At 37.8% G+C, this 15,745-nt stretch overlaps 1 protein-coding gene across 1 annotated transcript; it reads right to left on the bottom strand.

The window, feature by feature from the left end:
* Nucleotides 1–257: 257 nt before the first annotated feature.
* On the bottom strand, nucleotides 258–13,935 carry LOC132789321 (delta-1-pyrroline-5-carboxylate synthase). Its single transcript, XM_060797255.1, has 12 exons — nucleotides 13,617–13,935; nucleotides 8,757–8,921; nucleotides 8,488–8,628; nucleotides 8,311–8,418; nucleotides 8,069–8,236; nucleotides 7,807–7,995; nucleotides 6,907–7,102; nucleotides 5,195–5,436; nucleotides 2,858–3,115; nucleotides 2,561–2,786; nucleotides 1,614–1,892; nucleotides 258–606 (listed from the first exon to the last, which is right to left on the bottom strand). Exons 1-12 carry the CDS (start codon nucleotides 13,701–13,703, stop codon nucleotides 344–346), a joined length of 2,322 nt encoding a protein of 773 aa, XP_060653238.1. The 5' UTR covers nucleotides 13,704–13,935; the 3' UTR covers nucleotides 258–343.
* Between the last annotated feature and the right edge of the window lie 1,810 nt (nucleotides 13,936–15,745).

The raw sequence follows: 15,745 nt of genomic DNA, 5'->3' as shown, positions 1-15,745 counted from the left end.
AGTTTTCCCTTTTGCTCTACACATTTTATTAATTAAGCAAGTTGCCCGCTCAAATATTTTCCACTCAAATTAATTTCTCCCATGTGGCCGCGACTGGCAGCTGTCATCATGCAGCTACCACAAGCAACAGTAACCATTCTCTTACACTTACAGCGACTAAGCCCAGTTAATTACACTTCCATCACGCCATCATTATGCTGTTGCTGCTGCTGCTGATCAGGTGCACCGCATTGCCAAAAACACAATTTACTTTCAAATATGTTACAAATATGTATATGTATGTATGTACATAGAGAACTTAGAAACTAAAACGAACAAACAAAAAGTGCAGGCGAAAGGTAAACTAATCAATGGGTAGCGATTCGTGGATCCACGTGCGCTTTCCTCCCTCAGCGAAGTCCGCAGCAGCGTGATCCTGACCGTTGAGTATCCATTTGGTTGTCAGCAGCCCCTCCACGCCGACGGGGCCACGTGCATGGATCCGTGCCGTTGAGATGCCCACCTCGGCGCCAAGGCCAAACCGGAAACCGTCCGCAAAACGCGAGCTCGCATTGTGGAACACACAGGCGCTGTCCACGCTGCCAAGGAAATGCTTTGCCGCGGCATCTGCACGAAATGGACAAAAAAAGCAACAAAAACAACAATTCAGTAAGAGAAATTGTGAACGGAAAGTGGAAAATATATATATGAAATAGAAAATGGGAAATGGAAAATGAAAATGGAAACGTAAAAAGGCAAAAAATACCATATAGAAAATGCAATATGCAGTCTGTGCAATATGCAATATGCAAACATGAGAACGTTCTGAATGCTAAACAAAATTAATTTCCCAAATGATTTAAATTTGTTGTGGCAGCCATCACGAATTGATTTAGCTAAACAAAACCTGACCCCAGCCAGCATTTTCATTACGAATTCGAGTGAGTATACGACTAGTATGCCACGACAATTTCGATGACGTCACACATCACGCATGCAAATGCACAGCTAACTTGGCTTATACTCTCGTTTACCCGTCGTTGTTTGACATTGGCATTTTTAATTAAATTACCACACAGGTCAGATCACACAGTGGCAAACGTGCATTTGCATTCACCATTCAAATTATACAAATTACATTACAAATGGCTGAGCTGTACATATTTTTTCAAATTAAAATTCACATGTCACCACAAAAACACTTTTTGAAATATTATTCAAAGGCCATAAGTCTTTAGCTAAGCTCAAAATTACACAAATTGCCTCCTATTATTTGAAGACCAACATCAACTAGGCGGAAATGAAATCCCAAATAAATAAACTTGACAAGCAAATTCGAATTTCTCATTGTAATTCCATTTGAGTTTCTATCTGCATTGAATGACATTTTATATCCTTCTCTTAACACCGTAGGCTTTGGCCATAAATCGAACTATGCCAAAATTTCAGCAACCATTATGCATTATAGGGGCGCTCACAACAATTATTTATAACCCGCACATTGAACTGTCATTAGCTCAAAAGAAAATTCCCCTTCCGCTAACCATCCGAAACTCTACTCCCATGTGGGCGATGAGCAAACAATTTTTCTGCTTCAATTGAAAGCAATTGAAATTAATTTTCAATTTTCATACCATTTTCCGTTACAATGACATCGGTGTGTCCACTTCCGTACGTATGTATGTGATTAATGGCCTCCTCCAAGCTGGGCACAATCTCAATGCAGCACTCCAGCGCTCCGTATTCGTGTCTCAAACTCTTTGCCGCAGGAGGACCGAATGTCAGCTGCTGATTCAGACGCGGTCCCGAATAGATTTTGACTCCCTCACGTTTCAGCATGTTGCAGACATCGTTGAAAATCTCGCCACTCATTAGATCCTCGTGGATGAGCAACGTTTCCATAGCATTGCAGGCTGCAATTAGTAATGAACGAGATTTCAATTAAATTTCGCAGTTTCCAAATTTAATACAAATTTAATTAGCTATAAGTAATTGCTAATTTAGTAAATGTAATTTAGTAATGGAAATAAATAATTTTACTTGAATAACATATTGCAGATAGAATAGAATTCAGTACTTTAAATGTGAAAAATGGAAATTTAAATATAAAAAATTCAAATTGATAAGTTATAAGATGCACATATAGAAGTAAAATAAAAACTTAAGATATCAAAAATTAAATGCATTTTACATTTTATAAAAATGAAGCTTGAATATTTTAAATCAAGTAAAAAAATGAAAATGAATAATTATTTAAGTACTTACAAATACAAAATAAGAAGTCAATTTAAATACAAATGAACTTTGTTTTACAAAAATTTTAATAAAAAGGATATATGTATATGCATATTGATACACGATAATACACATTTATTACTATTTTAATTCCAAATGAAACGTTATAATTTACTGTAAATATGCTTAGAAAATTTAATATAATAATTTTCAAATATAATAGATTATTAAGAAATATTATTAATAAAACCTCCTTAAAGGTTGCCATTGCAATCTACAGTTCTACACCTTAATTATATTTAACAATCAAAAAAGTTTTCTCATTTTATGCTCATCTTTGACTTACCTGCTGGATAATCGCACTTGGCATCGCGAGCTATGTGCAGCGCCTTCTTCAGATCAGCATCCCTGTCAATGTAGACGTGGCAAACGCCCTCAGCATGACCCAGTACGGGAATGTGCAATGACTGCTCCTGAATGTTGCGCACCAGCTCCGAGGAGCCACGAGGAATAATCAAGTCGATGTGATTCTCCATGGCAAGCAGATCGCTAATCTCCTCGCGTGTCGACACCTAACACACACGTATTCAGTATTTAGTGTCGAAGTGAGTGATGAGGTGACATCGATTGTAATGTAACTCACCAGGGACACAGCATGCTCGGCACCCACACTGCTCAGCGCCTCCTTGACCAACTCCATTAGGGCTTTGTTGCTATGCGCAGCCTCCTTGCCGCCCTTCAAGAGCAAACCGTTGGCCGATGCCATGGCAAGAGCAGCCACTTGGGGCAATGAGTCTGGGCGGGATTCGAAGATAACCAGCAGCACACCAATGGGCACTGTCACCTGCTTCAATTCCAGTCCATCGGCCAGTTGAGTGCGACGCAGGACGCGACCCACATTCTGCATAAAAGATAAGTGTGAGGCAATTGACAAGTCAGCACTTAATGCATTACTCATACGCAGAGTACGCCATATGGGGGTCGATTTGAGCCATACATATAAATAACTCAATAGTCGTATAGCATGATGGTGTATGGGCTGCCCAGTTGCCAATTCTAATCCCAGGCGTCCATTTTCGAGGGCGTTTTGCCGAGGCTGTTTTACATAAATCAAGACGTTCATCTTGTCGTAATCTTTATTTATTTTTAATGGGCTGCTGCTGCCCCCATTTTGAATCCCTGCTTCGTTTGTGTTATACACAAAAAAAATACGAAACGTTGCTGCTGGAAATTGGCTGCAGACAACGTAAAATCTGAATGAAAGAGGGCGGGAGGATGGCAGATAGGAGGCGGGTTGCTTGTGCTGACAGCTGCTGTCTGCCTCGTTTGCTGAGAATGAACCAAGCCCAACACCATGGCCAAGACATGGCACATGCCCAAACCCTAAGTCATACCCTTATTCTTACTCCAACTGAACCTCAGGCCGGAGCTCAAGTTGTGCACTGAGTAAATTTGGTTATATGGTCATTATTATTGACTTTGGCATCGTAGGGCGAAAAACTTTAAATTATATTTACAAAGGACAATTGGATAAGTCATGGCCAGCTTGCTCTGGACGCGCCTAAAAAGCGCTTCGCTCTCTTGGTTCTACTCAATTTGAAGAGAAGTTCATTATATGCACCGTTAATATGGCAAAGCATAATAAGTTTCAGTGTTGACTTTGTGGTACTTGGAAAGTGGCAAACTAATGTTTAATGCATCCGCTGTAAGTGCCTCATTCGAAACTTTGACGATTTGCTTTCGAAAACATGTTAATAAACTGTTTCCCTTTTTGCGCAAATGGTTAATAACTGATCGTTATCATTGATAACTTTTTAGCTTTAGGTTAAATGAACTTAAATGTAAATTTCTGACTTAAAGTATGTGAAAATTAAATGACTTTGAAGTGTTTAAGAACTTTAAGTATTTTTGCAAATGGAAAATTGCCACTTGTCAGCGGCGTTTGTGGCACCTATTCGAACATTTATCGACTCGCTGTTCTGTGACAGATACACGTGCAACATCACACTCAACTTTTGACTGCTGCCCTGCGGCCAAAATAAAAATGTCCGCGACATTTGTTTGTCGCACACGAATACTTTTTGCCATTCCACCAACATTTATTGAGTGCGTTATGGGTTTTTCCTGCTGCTTCGCAATTCGCTTCTCATTTTTTTTTTGTTTTCATTTTATGATTTCTGCTCTTGCGCCATTTCGTGTCACAATTTCGCCATTGCCTCTGTTTTATATATACTCCGATGTATACGTTTATATATATCATATAGTATGTATATAGTGATGGGGAAAAAGTTTTTCTTTCAAGCAGCAAAAAGTTTTGCGTTTCCGCACAATCACATCCAATAAAATGGCTGGCTGGTAAAGGAAAAGCGCCACCCATTGTCCCACCCACCTTTCCCACTCTTCTAACTTCCCCTCGCTCTCACTATTTCATCAACAGTTGCCACTATTTGCTGTGTGTGTGTGCGGGTTAATGTGACTGCTAAGACGCACTGAGCACAGCATACGGGCAAGGAGTATATATATGAAACTGAGCTGTCTTTTATCTTCCACTTGCTTAGGTCTTACTCTTTCCTCCCTCTTGCCCCTCTGACCTGACTCTCGTGTCAATTTTTGTTGAAGTGTAAAATTGCTTGGAGATTTCATAATGTTGTTAAAGCATGGCAGCTTCTGCTGCATATGAACAACAGTTTCAGTTTCCATTGTTGCTCTCGTTAGTTTGTTGTTGCTGCTCATGTTGCTGTGCTGCGGCAAGCATCCATTGTTGAAGCCTCATAAAATGACCACTTTGCTGAGCGAACAAATCCCAGAGCAGCAGCCATGCTGCAAACTAACACAATTTTATTTTGTTTTTTTGTCAACAGCATTTTCAACATTTTTAACATGATTTTTGGACAGCAAAGCAAATGCAATTTGCCTAAACTTTTTTAATGTGATTCTCTCCGCCATTTTCACTCTGCAAATTAATTTAATTTTCACTTACCTTGTGACTGTCATCAGCAATCTGCTTCAAACCAATCGACAGATTCTTTAGCTTGGCCGAATTGAGTGATAAACGCGACAACAACGGCTTGGCCAGTCCATTCTTCTTGGCTTCGGCCAAGTCCTTGGCATTGGCATCCAAAATGTATTTCTCACGACTAACCAGCAGATCGGCCAAGTTGTTTACGGCTGTGGCACGTTGGGCAGCGGTCAACGCTTGCATCTGTCGACTGCCAATGCGAGCTGTCAAAGGGGAAGAAGAGAAGAATATGTAATAAAATTTGCTTCGAGCAATATAGCCTAAGGATAGATGTTTAAGCTGGTTGTCTGTCAAAACGTCAAAGGCCATACAGCTTCAAGCTAAACAAGCTTTAACTTTTCAAATCAAAATTACAATTTATGCCGAAGGTATTAATTTTGTTAAAAGAAAAAAATATGTAAAATAAAAAGTTTAAAAATGTACGTTAAATGTACATAAATAAACCAAACATCTCCAGCAAAAAATGTCGAAAAAATAGAACCACAAAATAAATATGAGTAGAAGCAATAGAAGAAATATAAAATATCTAAGATATTCTAAGCATTTATATAATAACATAAATGCTATTTGGTTTAAATTATGTTTAAAGTTTTCATTTTCCAAATAGCAAACTAGAATTTTATATATTCAACTTAACACAAATTAAATAAGTCGAATAAATTTTACATATTTCAAAAGTTTTTGAAACTAAAGAAAACATTCCAAAACCAAGTATTAAGCTGTTATTATTGCAAGCATAAAAATAGACTGCCCACTTTCAACAACCACCAAAAAAAACAAAATATGTGAGAAATAATAAAAGTTGCAACAAGTTGCAGCTTGCTAATTAACAAGCACTTCCCAAGCTGTTTGCCATCAACGTGTTTCAGCTGTCTCTAATAACAATTAAATTAAACTTGCCAACTAAAAATTGCAACACAACATGCCAGTCGAGTCGAGCCTTAGCCAGACCCCTTGGCGCCGTCAGGCCAAACTGTTGCCATTTACTCTCCAGGCACTGGGAAGCAACTACGACGACGACGACGGTAAACCTCAACAGGCAGCCACTGTGACCTTGTTTCTATGCTCTGCTCAACTCGCAAGCTCGGCATCTACAGTTGGTCTAAACTAAATATCTACTATGTCAGCGAGAGGCACTTTCAAGAGTGTTGCCCCCCGGCATGCAACCAACTACCGACTACCAACTTGTACACAAGCTAACTGCTCGCGCTCATTGAAAGCCACTTAGCATTTGGACCGAGACCCGGACTAGTTGAGACAAGCCCCAAAACTACTTCGCAAGTGTCACTAAATGTAATGCACTCTATTAACTCAACTAACCAAATCATTTCACACTCAAAATAACACTCTCTGTTGACCCATATAGAACTCTGAGTGTCCCCGAAGCTTTAAATGTTTCTTCAATCGTCAAATACTTTCAACTTCTGCAATTGTTTTGAAAACACTATAAAAAAGTATCGTGTTTTTATTGACCATTAAATAATTATTTTAGTTTTGCTCAAAAACTTTTAACGTGTTGCAATTGTTCCAAAAAAAATAGCAAAACTTTGCTGTGATATTTTTATTAGTCCCGCTAGACTTGAAGTGTTTTCTTTAATGGCTGTTGGGCGACAACTACAATGAACACTGTACAATGGACAATTCATTGTGCCAGTCTCTATTATGCCACTTACCATTCTCGGCCATCACCTCGACGGGCACGGAGTTGGCGCTCTCCGTTGATTCCGTAAAGAATGTGCCAACTTTTCTGCCACCCACAATTGTCTTAATAGCCTTCTCCTGCATGCCATTGCATATAACAACGCTAACGCCTCGATCCAGTGCCCAAGTAGCCGCCTTTACCTTGGAGTCCATGCCGCCGGTGCCGACCTGAAACAACAAGGAAATGGGAAGAGAATGAGAATGCCGTGGAGCATTATAAATAGTTAACCAAAGTGTGAAGCATGCAATAAACAAACGCCTGTAATAAACACCATTAAGTTGCAAACTGCAGCTGTTACAACGGCTTCCAACTCCACCCACTTGCCACAGTTACTTCTACTTCTACTTCAACTTCTACTGCTGTTCCTTCCGCTTCCTGTGCCTGTCACTTTGCTGAGAAATTATTGTGCAAAAGTTGCTGCGGTGTCAACGCGTTTTGCCTTTTAAATATTTAACAAGATTTGCGCTAATGAAATGACCATAGCACAAACAGCAAAACAATTGCAGATTGCATGACTATCACTTTGTGCAGGTGGCTAAAAATAAGCATATATCCTATAACCAACTATCATAAATAATTCATGAAGATAATTATACCAATGACATTTCATGTTTAATTTCTGCTTATAAATCTATATTTGGTATACTATTTATATAAAGCATTTTAACAATAAATTCAATATTAACTGAAATTTAATATTTATACAAAGCTTATGTTAATTGCTTTGCATTAATTGGCATTTAAAACATGTGAATAATCTATTTATATCTCCAATAAATTGCAGCAAAATTAAAATTCAATAAAACATTTTAAGTGAAAATTGAGTATGACTAAAAGTGAATTTGCTGAAATCCTTTAAGCAGCAACTTACCTTAGACTTCTTGCCAAACTCAATGCTGTTCATGTCATCGCTGGTGTAGGTGTGCATGAGCTTGGCGCCATCCTCCCACGGCGGCTTATTGTAAATGCCATCGACATCGGACATGAGGATAAGCAGATCCGCCTGCACTTCAGCGGCGAGCATGGCAGACAGACTGTCGTTGTCTTTAATGGGGATGCCCTGCAATAGCATCAAAGTGCATTATAGAAGAGACAGAGAGAGAGAGAGAGAGAGAAGGATTATCAAGCTGCACCTTTCTGGCTCCGCCAGCTGGCTCATCGTCACGTATGAACATTGGTGGCGACACGGCATCGTTCGTGTTTATGATTGGCACAATATTTAGGCTAATTAATTCGGAGAGCGTAGAGAAGAGATTGTTGCGTGTTTCCTCGTTGTAGAAATCCGGCTTGGTCACCAGCACCTAAACCCACAAAATTGTAAATTCAGATTCGTGTTCATAATTGGAAATTGCGATTGGGATTGTGGTCAACCGACCTGGGCTATCTTAACGCCATATTGCGCAAACATTGCATCGTAGAGGGACATAAGACCCGATTGACCCACCGCAGCGGCCGCACGTGGCTCCAATGTGGCACCATCGAACTATAATAAATAAGCCAAGGATTAGCTGGAGTTTGCCTGTTTGCCTCCCTGCCTGCCTGTTTGTATCACCTCTTTGGAGTCCTTGGGATTAAGGGTTTCGCGCATCGAAAGCGACATAAGCAGCTCTTGGGCCAGTTTTTGTTTGCCAAAGGCCACAGCACCGCTGGTCACCATAATCACCTCACGTCCCTCCAAGTGGCACTCGGCAACCTATAACAACAGAAGAAGTAGTTCAATTCTATTGAGTAAGGCTAAACAAAAAATCTATGCGTATTCGTATTATGTAGAGAGATTTGCCATACAGTTTACATATTACGTATACGTAACTCAGTGCTTACCTGCTCCACAATGGAGGCCAAGCGGCCCAAGGCCAAGCCATGATTATCTTCACGTGTTATCACAGCACTGCCCAGTTTCACAACCAGACGACGGGCATATTTGAGCTGACTGCGCTCCGTGAACTGTGGATGCGCCTTCTCCAAGCGCTTCTCAGGCGGCAGCAGCTGAAAAACACAAATCAATTCAGAAATATGAGTGCAAATCATAAATGCGAGTATAATTCAAAAGTCAAAGTCAATGATTCTTGTGGTTATCAACACTATCAATCAGTAAACACACTCACAAACTCGATGAGGCCGTAAATTACGACATCAAAGAGTTTGCAAATATGAAAGCAACAAATGGCAGTTTAATTAATTAGACCGCCTGGTTCCTGGATTTCTAATCATCATTACGTCTAATCAGTTTTGTGCTCGTGTGTAAATCATAATCAGCTATTGACGCTAAGTCTGGCTGTAAATACGAGTTTGTGCATAATAAATGGCCATCAGCTATAACTAATAATTCAGTATTATGCATGGTAATTGGTTTTTTAGTTCACTTTGCGTATACGCAATGTTGAGCCTGCAATTTACACTTGCATAATTAATTCCAAATTATTGCTAATTGAATTTTATCACAAATATGCTCTACAGTAATCGCAAATGCAAACGCAACCAAGACCATAAATCTCGCATTGAAATTCTATTACAAAATGCATTGCAGCAGTTGAAGTACAATTCCCTTCGCCATGCACACACACCATATACGATTGACACACAATTGGGTAAGTCAATATATGACGCTTTACGTGCTTTCTTCCGGAAAACAAAAGGCAGCGCAATTGACTCCCGGTTGTCGGAAATATCAGTTCAGCAAGTGCTTCCGTCAACATAACACGGATTGACAGTTGAAATCAAAGAAGAACATCTACAGAAGTATTTCACATTAACTAAAAAATCTTGACAATGTTTTTAAAAAAGAAAAAGTATTAAAAAAAACACCTAATTTTTCAAATTCGCTTAAAAATTAGTATTTAAAAATCACATTTAACATTCAAGAATTATAATATATATTTAATATAAAACAAATTGGATAAAATATAAGAAAAATAAATAACAAAATACTTTAAGTCCAAAGAAAATTACATTTCGATTAGAGCTTCTCTGGACCATTATGCAGTTATTTCAACTTTTTATTTTCGTTAAACACATCAATCAATCAGAGTCGTCTACGTCGCCCAATGCACACTTGAGTGACTCTACTCAACATTTTGTTTAGTCTTCCCATTGATTGGCTTTTTTTCAAGCGCAATAAAAAGGCGGAAAGTACTTGTGTTCACATATTTTACAATGAAATCAAAGGCAAAAGGCGACGGAAAAGCGACGACAAAGTCGAATGCAAAAGCAAACTCAATGCCAATTATTGCACAACTCAATTGTAAATTAAATTGAGGCGTAAATATTTTCAATTCGTTACAATTGACAGTCAATATTATGAAGCTGTCAGCTATAAAATAGTCAATACGATTAAACTACACTCGCACACCCACTCAACAAATCGGCTAAAATGACAGCAAAAATATTATTTTATACTAGTGTTTGGGTTATTTGGGAATTGCTTTTGGTTATTGGCCATTTCGTTCTGTTATCACAAGCAGCACACTCTATTGTGTTATCGTGTTATGGGCGTCAAAACAAACCGAGTCTATATAATAACAACAAATACGTGTTCATAACAATCATAAGCGTGCCGTCGCTCTTGTCTTGTTGTCAGCGGGGCGTATGCGTGATGTATTCGTTGACTTCTACGGCAAATTGTTGGCAAGCGTCTAGACCTAACCTTGAGTTATTGTTTGTGATCAGCATGGCTAAGTCTGCCTCACGTAATCGGTTTAGGGTTTCTTATCAAATGCTTTTACAATTCTATGTTTTTCACAATGATAAAAAATTGGTGTTGCTTTTCTGACTAGGGTAGATTGCTTAGGCATGTCGAAAAATCCAATTATAAAGCAATTAAATTGTTGACTGCCTAATAAGTTGCGTCTGCCAGAAAAATTTATAGTCATGCGTAGGCAAGCGTCATAAGACCACACATAAAAATGTGAAAAAATGGTTGTAAAAGTAAATAAAACTTGGAAAAGTTCATAGAACATTTAATAGACCTTCACAAATGGGCAGGAAGAGAGTCAGCCATGGGTTTAAATGGTATAAAAAGAATGATGACCCGTACTATGGGAAAACCCATTAAACCAATTGACAAATTCTATATGAACAGAAAAGAAACTTAAAAAAAAAAAAGTATTGAAAAATTTAGCATTTTTATTAATTACTTTTTTGAGAAAATTTAACTCCGAATTTATCAAAGAAAATTATTATCTTTGAAATTTGTATTCATAATTTATGAATGAAATCATATACGAATCGATTTAGATAAGCATATTGACTATATGCGAAAAATCTTTATCAGAATTGACTGTTGATTTCACTATAAAGTTCTTGAAGATTTAATAAATCTTGGGGCGATAAAGTGATAAACTTTATGGGTTTCTAGTTCCTATTTGCGCGTCTAATGTGGCGTCAATTATGGCAAGTTAAAGTTCCCAAGTGATTCCCGCTTTTATCCCCATAAAGCCATAAAGAAAGACGACAACAGCTGTTTGATTCTCATGCTCTACACAATTTCTACGCTGTTTTGCCGCTTGTTGTTTGCTATGTTTTACGCTTGTTTCGCTCTGCCATGTTTTCTTTCTCTCCACTGTTTCGCTTTTTTTATGATGTACCGTGCACGCACACACCACTCTAACACACACTAGCTCGCTGGGTGCTTACCCCACAATAGCTGCCCCATAACTGCCAACACGTGTCAAATTGGGGCGACGATGACGCCGACAAAAGCGGTCGACACTAGGGAAAGGAAAGAGGAAGGAGAAGAGAAGAGAAGAAGGGTGACGGAGTGATGACCCTGACCTAGCCAAAACGTTTTGAGTGTCAAAGGCAGGGTGCCGGACTCTTCAGACTGCGGACTGCGGACTACGGACTTTGGACATATGCAAATGCAGCTGTCGACCCTTGCCCGGGGCCAAGGCTGGTTGATGCATATTTAAAGGGGTTTTAAGTTTACTGGAAAAGGCAAACGGCGAGCGGCATTGGGCATTGAATGGCCTGAGGCGAAGCAAAACAAAACAAAACACGAATGAGTTGAAATCATTCTCAATCGGTTACTCGACGAGACTGTACGTAGTTTTGTAATACAATATTTACACTCTACAATTTATTTTAACACGTATACGCCATATTGTCCTGCCAGCTGTCATGCTGTGACAACGCTTTTTGTGACATTTTATCAGAATGTCATGCAAATACATTTTGTTTTTTTTTTCACACCACCCAGTCACACTTTGTATGTGTACGAACGTATTTCTATTTTGTATGTTTTGCATGTCCTTCAATCTGCACCTAACACTGCAAATGATTTACAGCACGTCAGCATGAACCCAAACCCAAATCTAAATCCGAAAAAAATACATAAATCGATTTCAACCGTCCATTCAATTAGCTCAACCCAAAAGGCAGTTTGATGGCCCAGTTTAGACCCAAGCATCCTTTTTAGCCATTCCAAGCTGTTGCCACTCCGATTTGTCATAAAAGATAATAAAAACCATCGAACGAAACGAACTCAAATCTTCAACTACTTTTCGCCTGTTATTGTTGTTCTTGTTGCCCATTTTTATGGTGCTGATTGAGTGCTGATTAAATTTTAGTGTCAAGGAAAATTTTGCGCCTAATCTATGAGTATGAACGGTATCCCCAATCAGTAACTTATATAATCCAATCTATGGACACTGGAAAAATGGGCAACCCATTTAACGCAATTTCATATTGACTGTGGTCATTCAAGATACACGGACAAGTACGTCAACATCAGCTGGGCTTCCCGTGACTGCTGTCGTGGTGTGTCGGTAATTTTCCCCCACATTTAAATCAACTTATTCGCAAAAGAATTATCTCTTATCAGTCGTCCACACGTTTGCTTTTTAATAATATATACAGACTGAGTACTGTGTATATACTGTTGCCGACGATCTGCATTGAGCCGGTTACTGTTCTACTCATTTGTATGTGGTTTACTAGTTCAATTCTGCATTGTGTTGGGCAATAGAAAGCAAAGTCCATTAATATGTTTGCAGACTGCACAGCCTTACAATATGATAAGGATTGTTTGACTTTCAACTTAGAGAATATAACAAAGGTCTACATTCACTCTTCTATCACTAATTTATAATTAGCAATATGTGAATATTAGACTTTAGCATTGTATATTATACGAAATTGTGAGTCGATTCATGGCATTAACTTGAACTAGTTTGAACCGTTTGCATCGAAAACGCAAATTCACTGATAACCATAACAAATAGCAAAGTTCAACAACCTAGACGAAAATCAATAAAACATGCAAAAGATAATTGTCATTGTCATTATTTTGGGCAATTTTATTTGGCTTTCGAATTATTTGATAACAAATTTCATTGTTATTCGATAAAGTTTATAGAAAATAAAAACAAAATGGATTGTTAACTAATTTAAATTCAATTTTATCACAAATACTAAAAATTTTTAATAATTTATATTTTACAGCTTTTATAAAACAAAAGGTTATTTTCATCCATTTTAGTTTTACATACACACTGTAACCTTAAAACCTATATTCACAATCCAAGCAAAATCATCTGATTCTTAAAACGTCATCATTTGAAACAAAACTACAGTCATTCACAATTAATTATTTTAATAGCTGATCGCTCATATTAATTTCAATAATATGTTTTGATTTTAACTGCATATAATATATTTTTATTTTGTATTTCTTTAATCACTCACTGGTTGTCTGGGCCCATGGGAGCTGGCTGCTCTCCAGGTATTGCTTAATAAATTGTTGCGCAGCGCTTTATAGCTATTACGCAGCATGGTTGTTAATGTGTATTAAAAGTATATTGCACAAAGTTCGAAATGCGTTACGAAAGGATTAACCACAACACTTTATTTAACAACCACAAAATTTTGAAATAAATGTGAAAAGTCCTGATCAGGATCTAATCACAAGGGAATATCACAGAATGCAATGTAAAGGCGAAAGGCGCAGCGGGAGAATTCAATGGGAACCGAACCGCGAAACCCAACGATTTCAACTGAAACTGAATTGTTTTGGATCCATGCACACACCGATCAGAAGTGACGAACAACTCGCAGCTCTGGCTACTTACTGATAATGAAGCGCAAACATGTGTAATTGTAAGTACTCATTGCGATTGCGATTAGAATTGGTGTGAGACACAGCCTTCCTCTGCTCTTGCAGCTCGTTGTTGTGATTCAATTAGACATGTTATCAATCACAAGCACAACACACATACACATACATCTGTATACTCACGCACACATTGACGTATTCACATCAGCTCAGCTGTAGATTATGGCAAACATTTGGAACATGGAATAGCTGCTGTTCATTGCTCGCTTATCATTTGGGGCATGGGAGAACTGTGAGCTTATCTAACTGTTCACTGTTTGCTTAGCTGTTCTCTTGTTGTTGTTGTTGTTGCTGTTATACACGTTGTTTGCATTGTTATCCCAATTGTTGTTGCCTTTGTTGTATCTATTTGCAGTGCTTTCATGCAGATTTCTCGCAGATTCGATTATCAGCCAAACAAAAGGTGTGCTCATAAAAATGGCAAAGCTTTCATTTTTATCTGACTGACAATAAATAAAGCATTATGAAGAGAAGAAAAACTCTTTAAAATATAATATTTTTTGTATTATTAGTTTATCCATTTTAATTACATATGTGCTTTAAATAGTCAAATTTAAGCGATAACATAAAAAAAACATTCAAATAGAAAAAAAACTGTATTTTAAATATTTTGCCTATTCAAATTTATCTATTTAAATTATAGATGTACTCTAAACATTTAACATAAATAAAAAAGGTAAATTTAATATGCTACCAATGACGAGACTGGGAATTTTGAAAAGCCCAACTATTCTCTTTGCGAAGTGCATTAATTGTGCAGTCAAATTAAAATGCTGAATATAGTTTTAAATATGTTTATTATAAAGTATGTTTATTAAAAAAAGTAATTAAAATGCGCATTTAACCGTTTATCTTTAAATGTGCAACATCAAGGATACAAATATGTACATTTAATTTAATTTATTGAATTATAAATATCATATCATAAAATCAAATCAACTGGCTGAAAGGATGATAACTACATATTTGTGCACACTTGATTATTGATAGCTATACTTGAAAGCCACTCACCTGTAAAAAACAAGTCAGCAGACGCGCTCATCAGAAATGTGATTACAAAATTAATAACAAGTTTCGAACTTGACTCGCACTAACAGAAAATACAGAAAATATTCTCATTTAATCAAATTGCAGGCAGTAGGAAAAAATTAATTAACTGACAAAAATGTTGAGACTTGTTTATACCCAAAGTGCACTATGAAGGGCAAAGCGAATGACAGGCGAGACATGACAACGGCAGATGGTGGATAGTGAGAGAGAGAGAGAGAGAGAGGGGTAGAGAGAAGGGGGTGTATAACCAGCAACAGGACACGGTACATAATCAGTGCACATTGTGCGCAAATATCCTGCAGCTTTCATTTAATTATTTTCACAAAACAACAACAACAATGAAGCAGAAGTTGGCGAAGCCATGACAAAAGCCGTTGCCAGGCCACTGAACTGCCGACCCAAGTCAGAATTATTTTCATAATTAAATGACATTAAAAATAAATAACAACAACAATATGATGATGAAGAAAGAACAAATAAACTGTTGTTATTGTATGTCCTGTGGTGTCACTTCGTGTCCCGGCCGTTGTCCTCGATTGCAATTGCAAATGCATAGAAAAGCCATAAAAAAAAATAGTGAAACAAAAAAACACCAAAGCAAACTCCAAAGGCGACTGCCTGGGGTCAGATAAGTGCAAAATTATGTAGCCGA

Source organism: Drosophila nasuta, chromosome 3 (assembly GCF_023558535.2).
Source record: "Drosophila nasuta strain 15112-1781.00 chromosome 3, ASM2355853v1, whole genome shotgun sequence".
Classification (NCBI taxonomy): Eukaryota; Metazoa; Arthropoda; class Insecta; order Diptera; family Drosophilidae; genus Drosophila; species Drosophila nasuta.
This window is presented reverse-complemented; position numbering and strand designations above follow the sequence as displayed.

Bases quoted from the DNA above. Each gene is read 5' to 3' on its own strand.
- LOC132789321 (XM_060797255.1), bottom strand. From the start codon at position 13,703: ATGCTGCGTAATAGCTATAAAGCGCTGCGCAACAATTTATTAAGCAAT. The intron at 8,629-8,756 runs GTAAGCACTGAG...CTGTTGTTATAG, and splicing joins TGGCCTCCATTGTGGAGCAG to GTTGCCGAGTGCCACTTGGA. The intron at 7,996-8,068 runs GTGCAGCTTGAT...ATGCTATTGCAG, and splicing joins CAGCTGGCGGAGCCAGAAAG to GGCATCCCCATTAAAGACAA.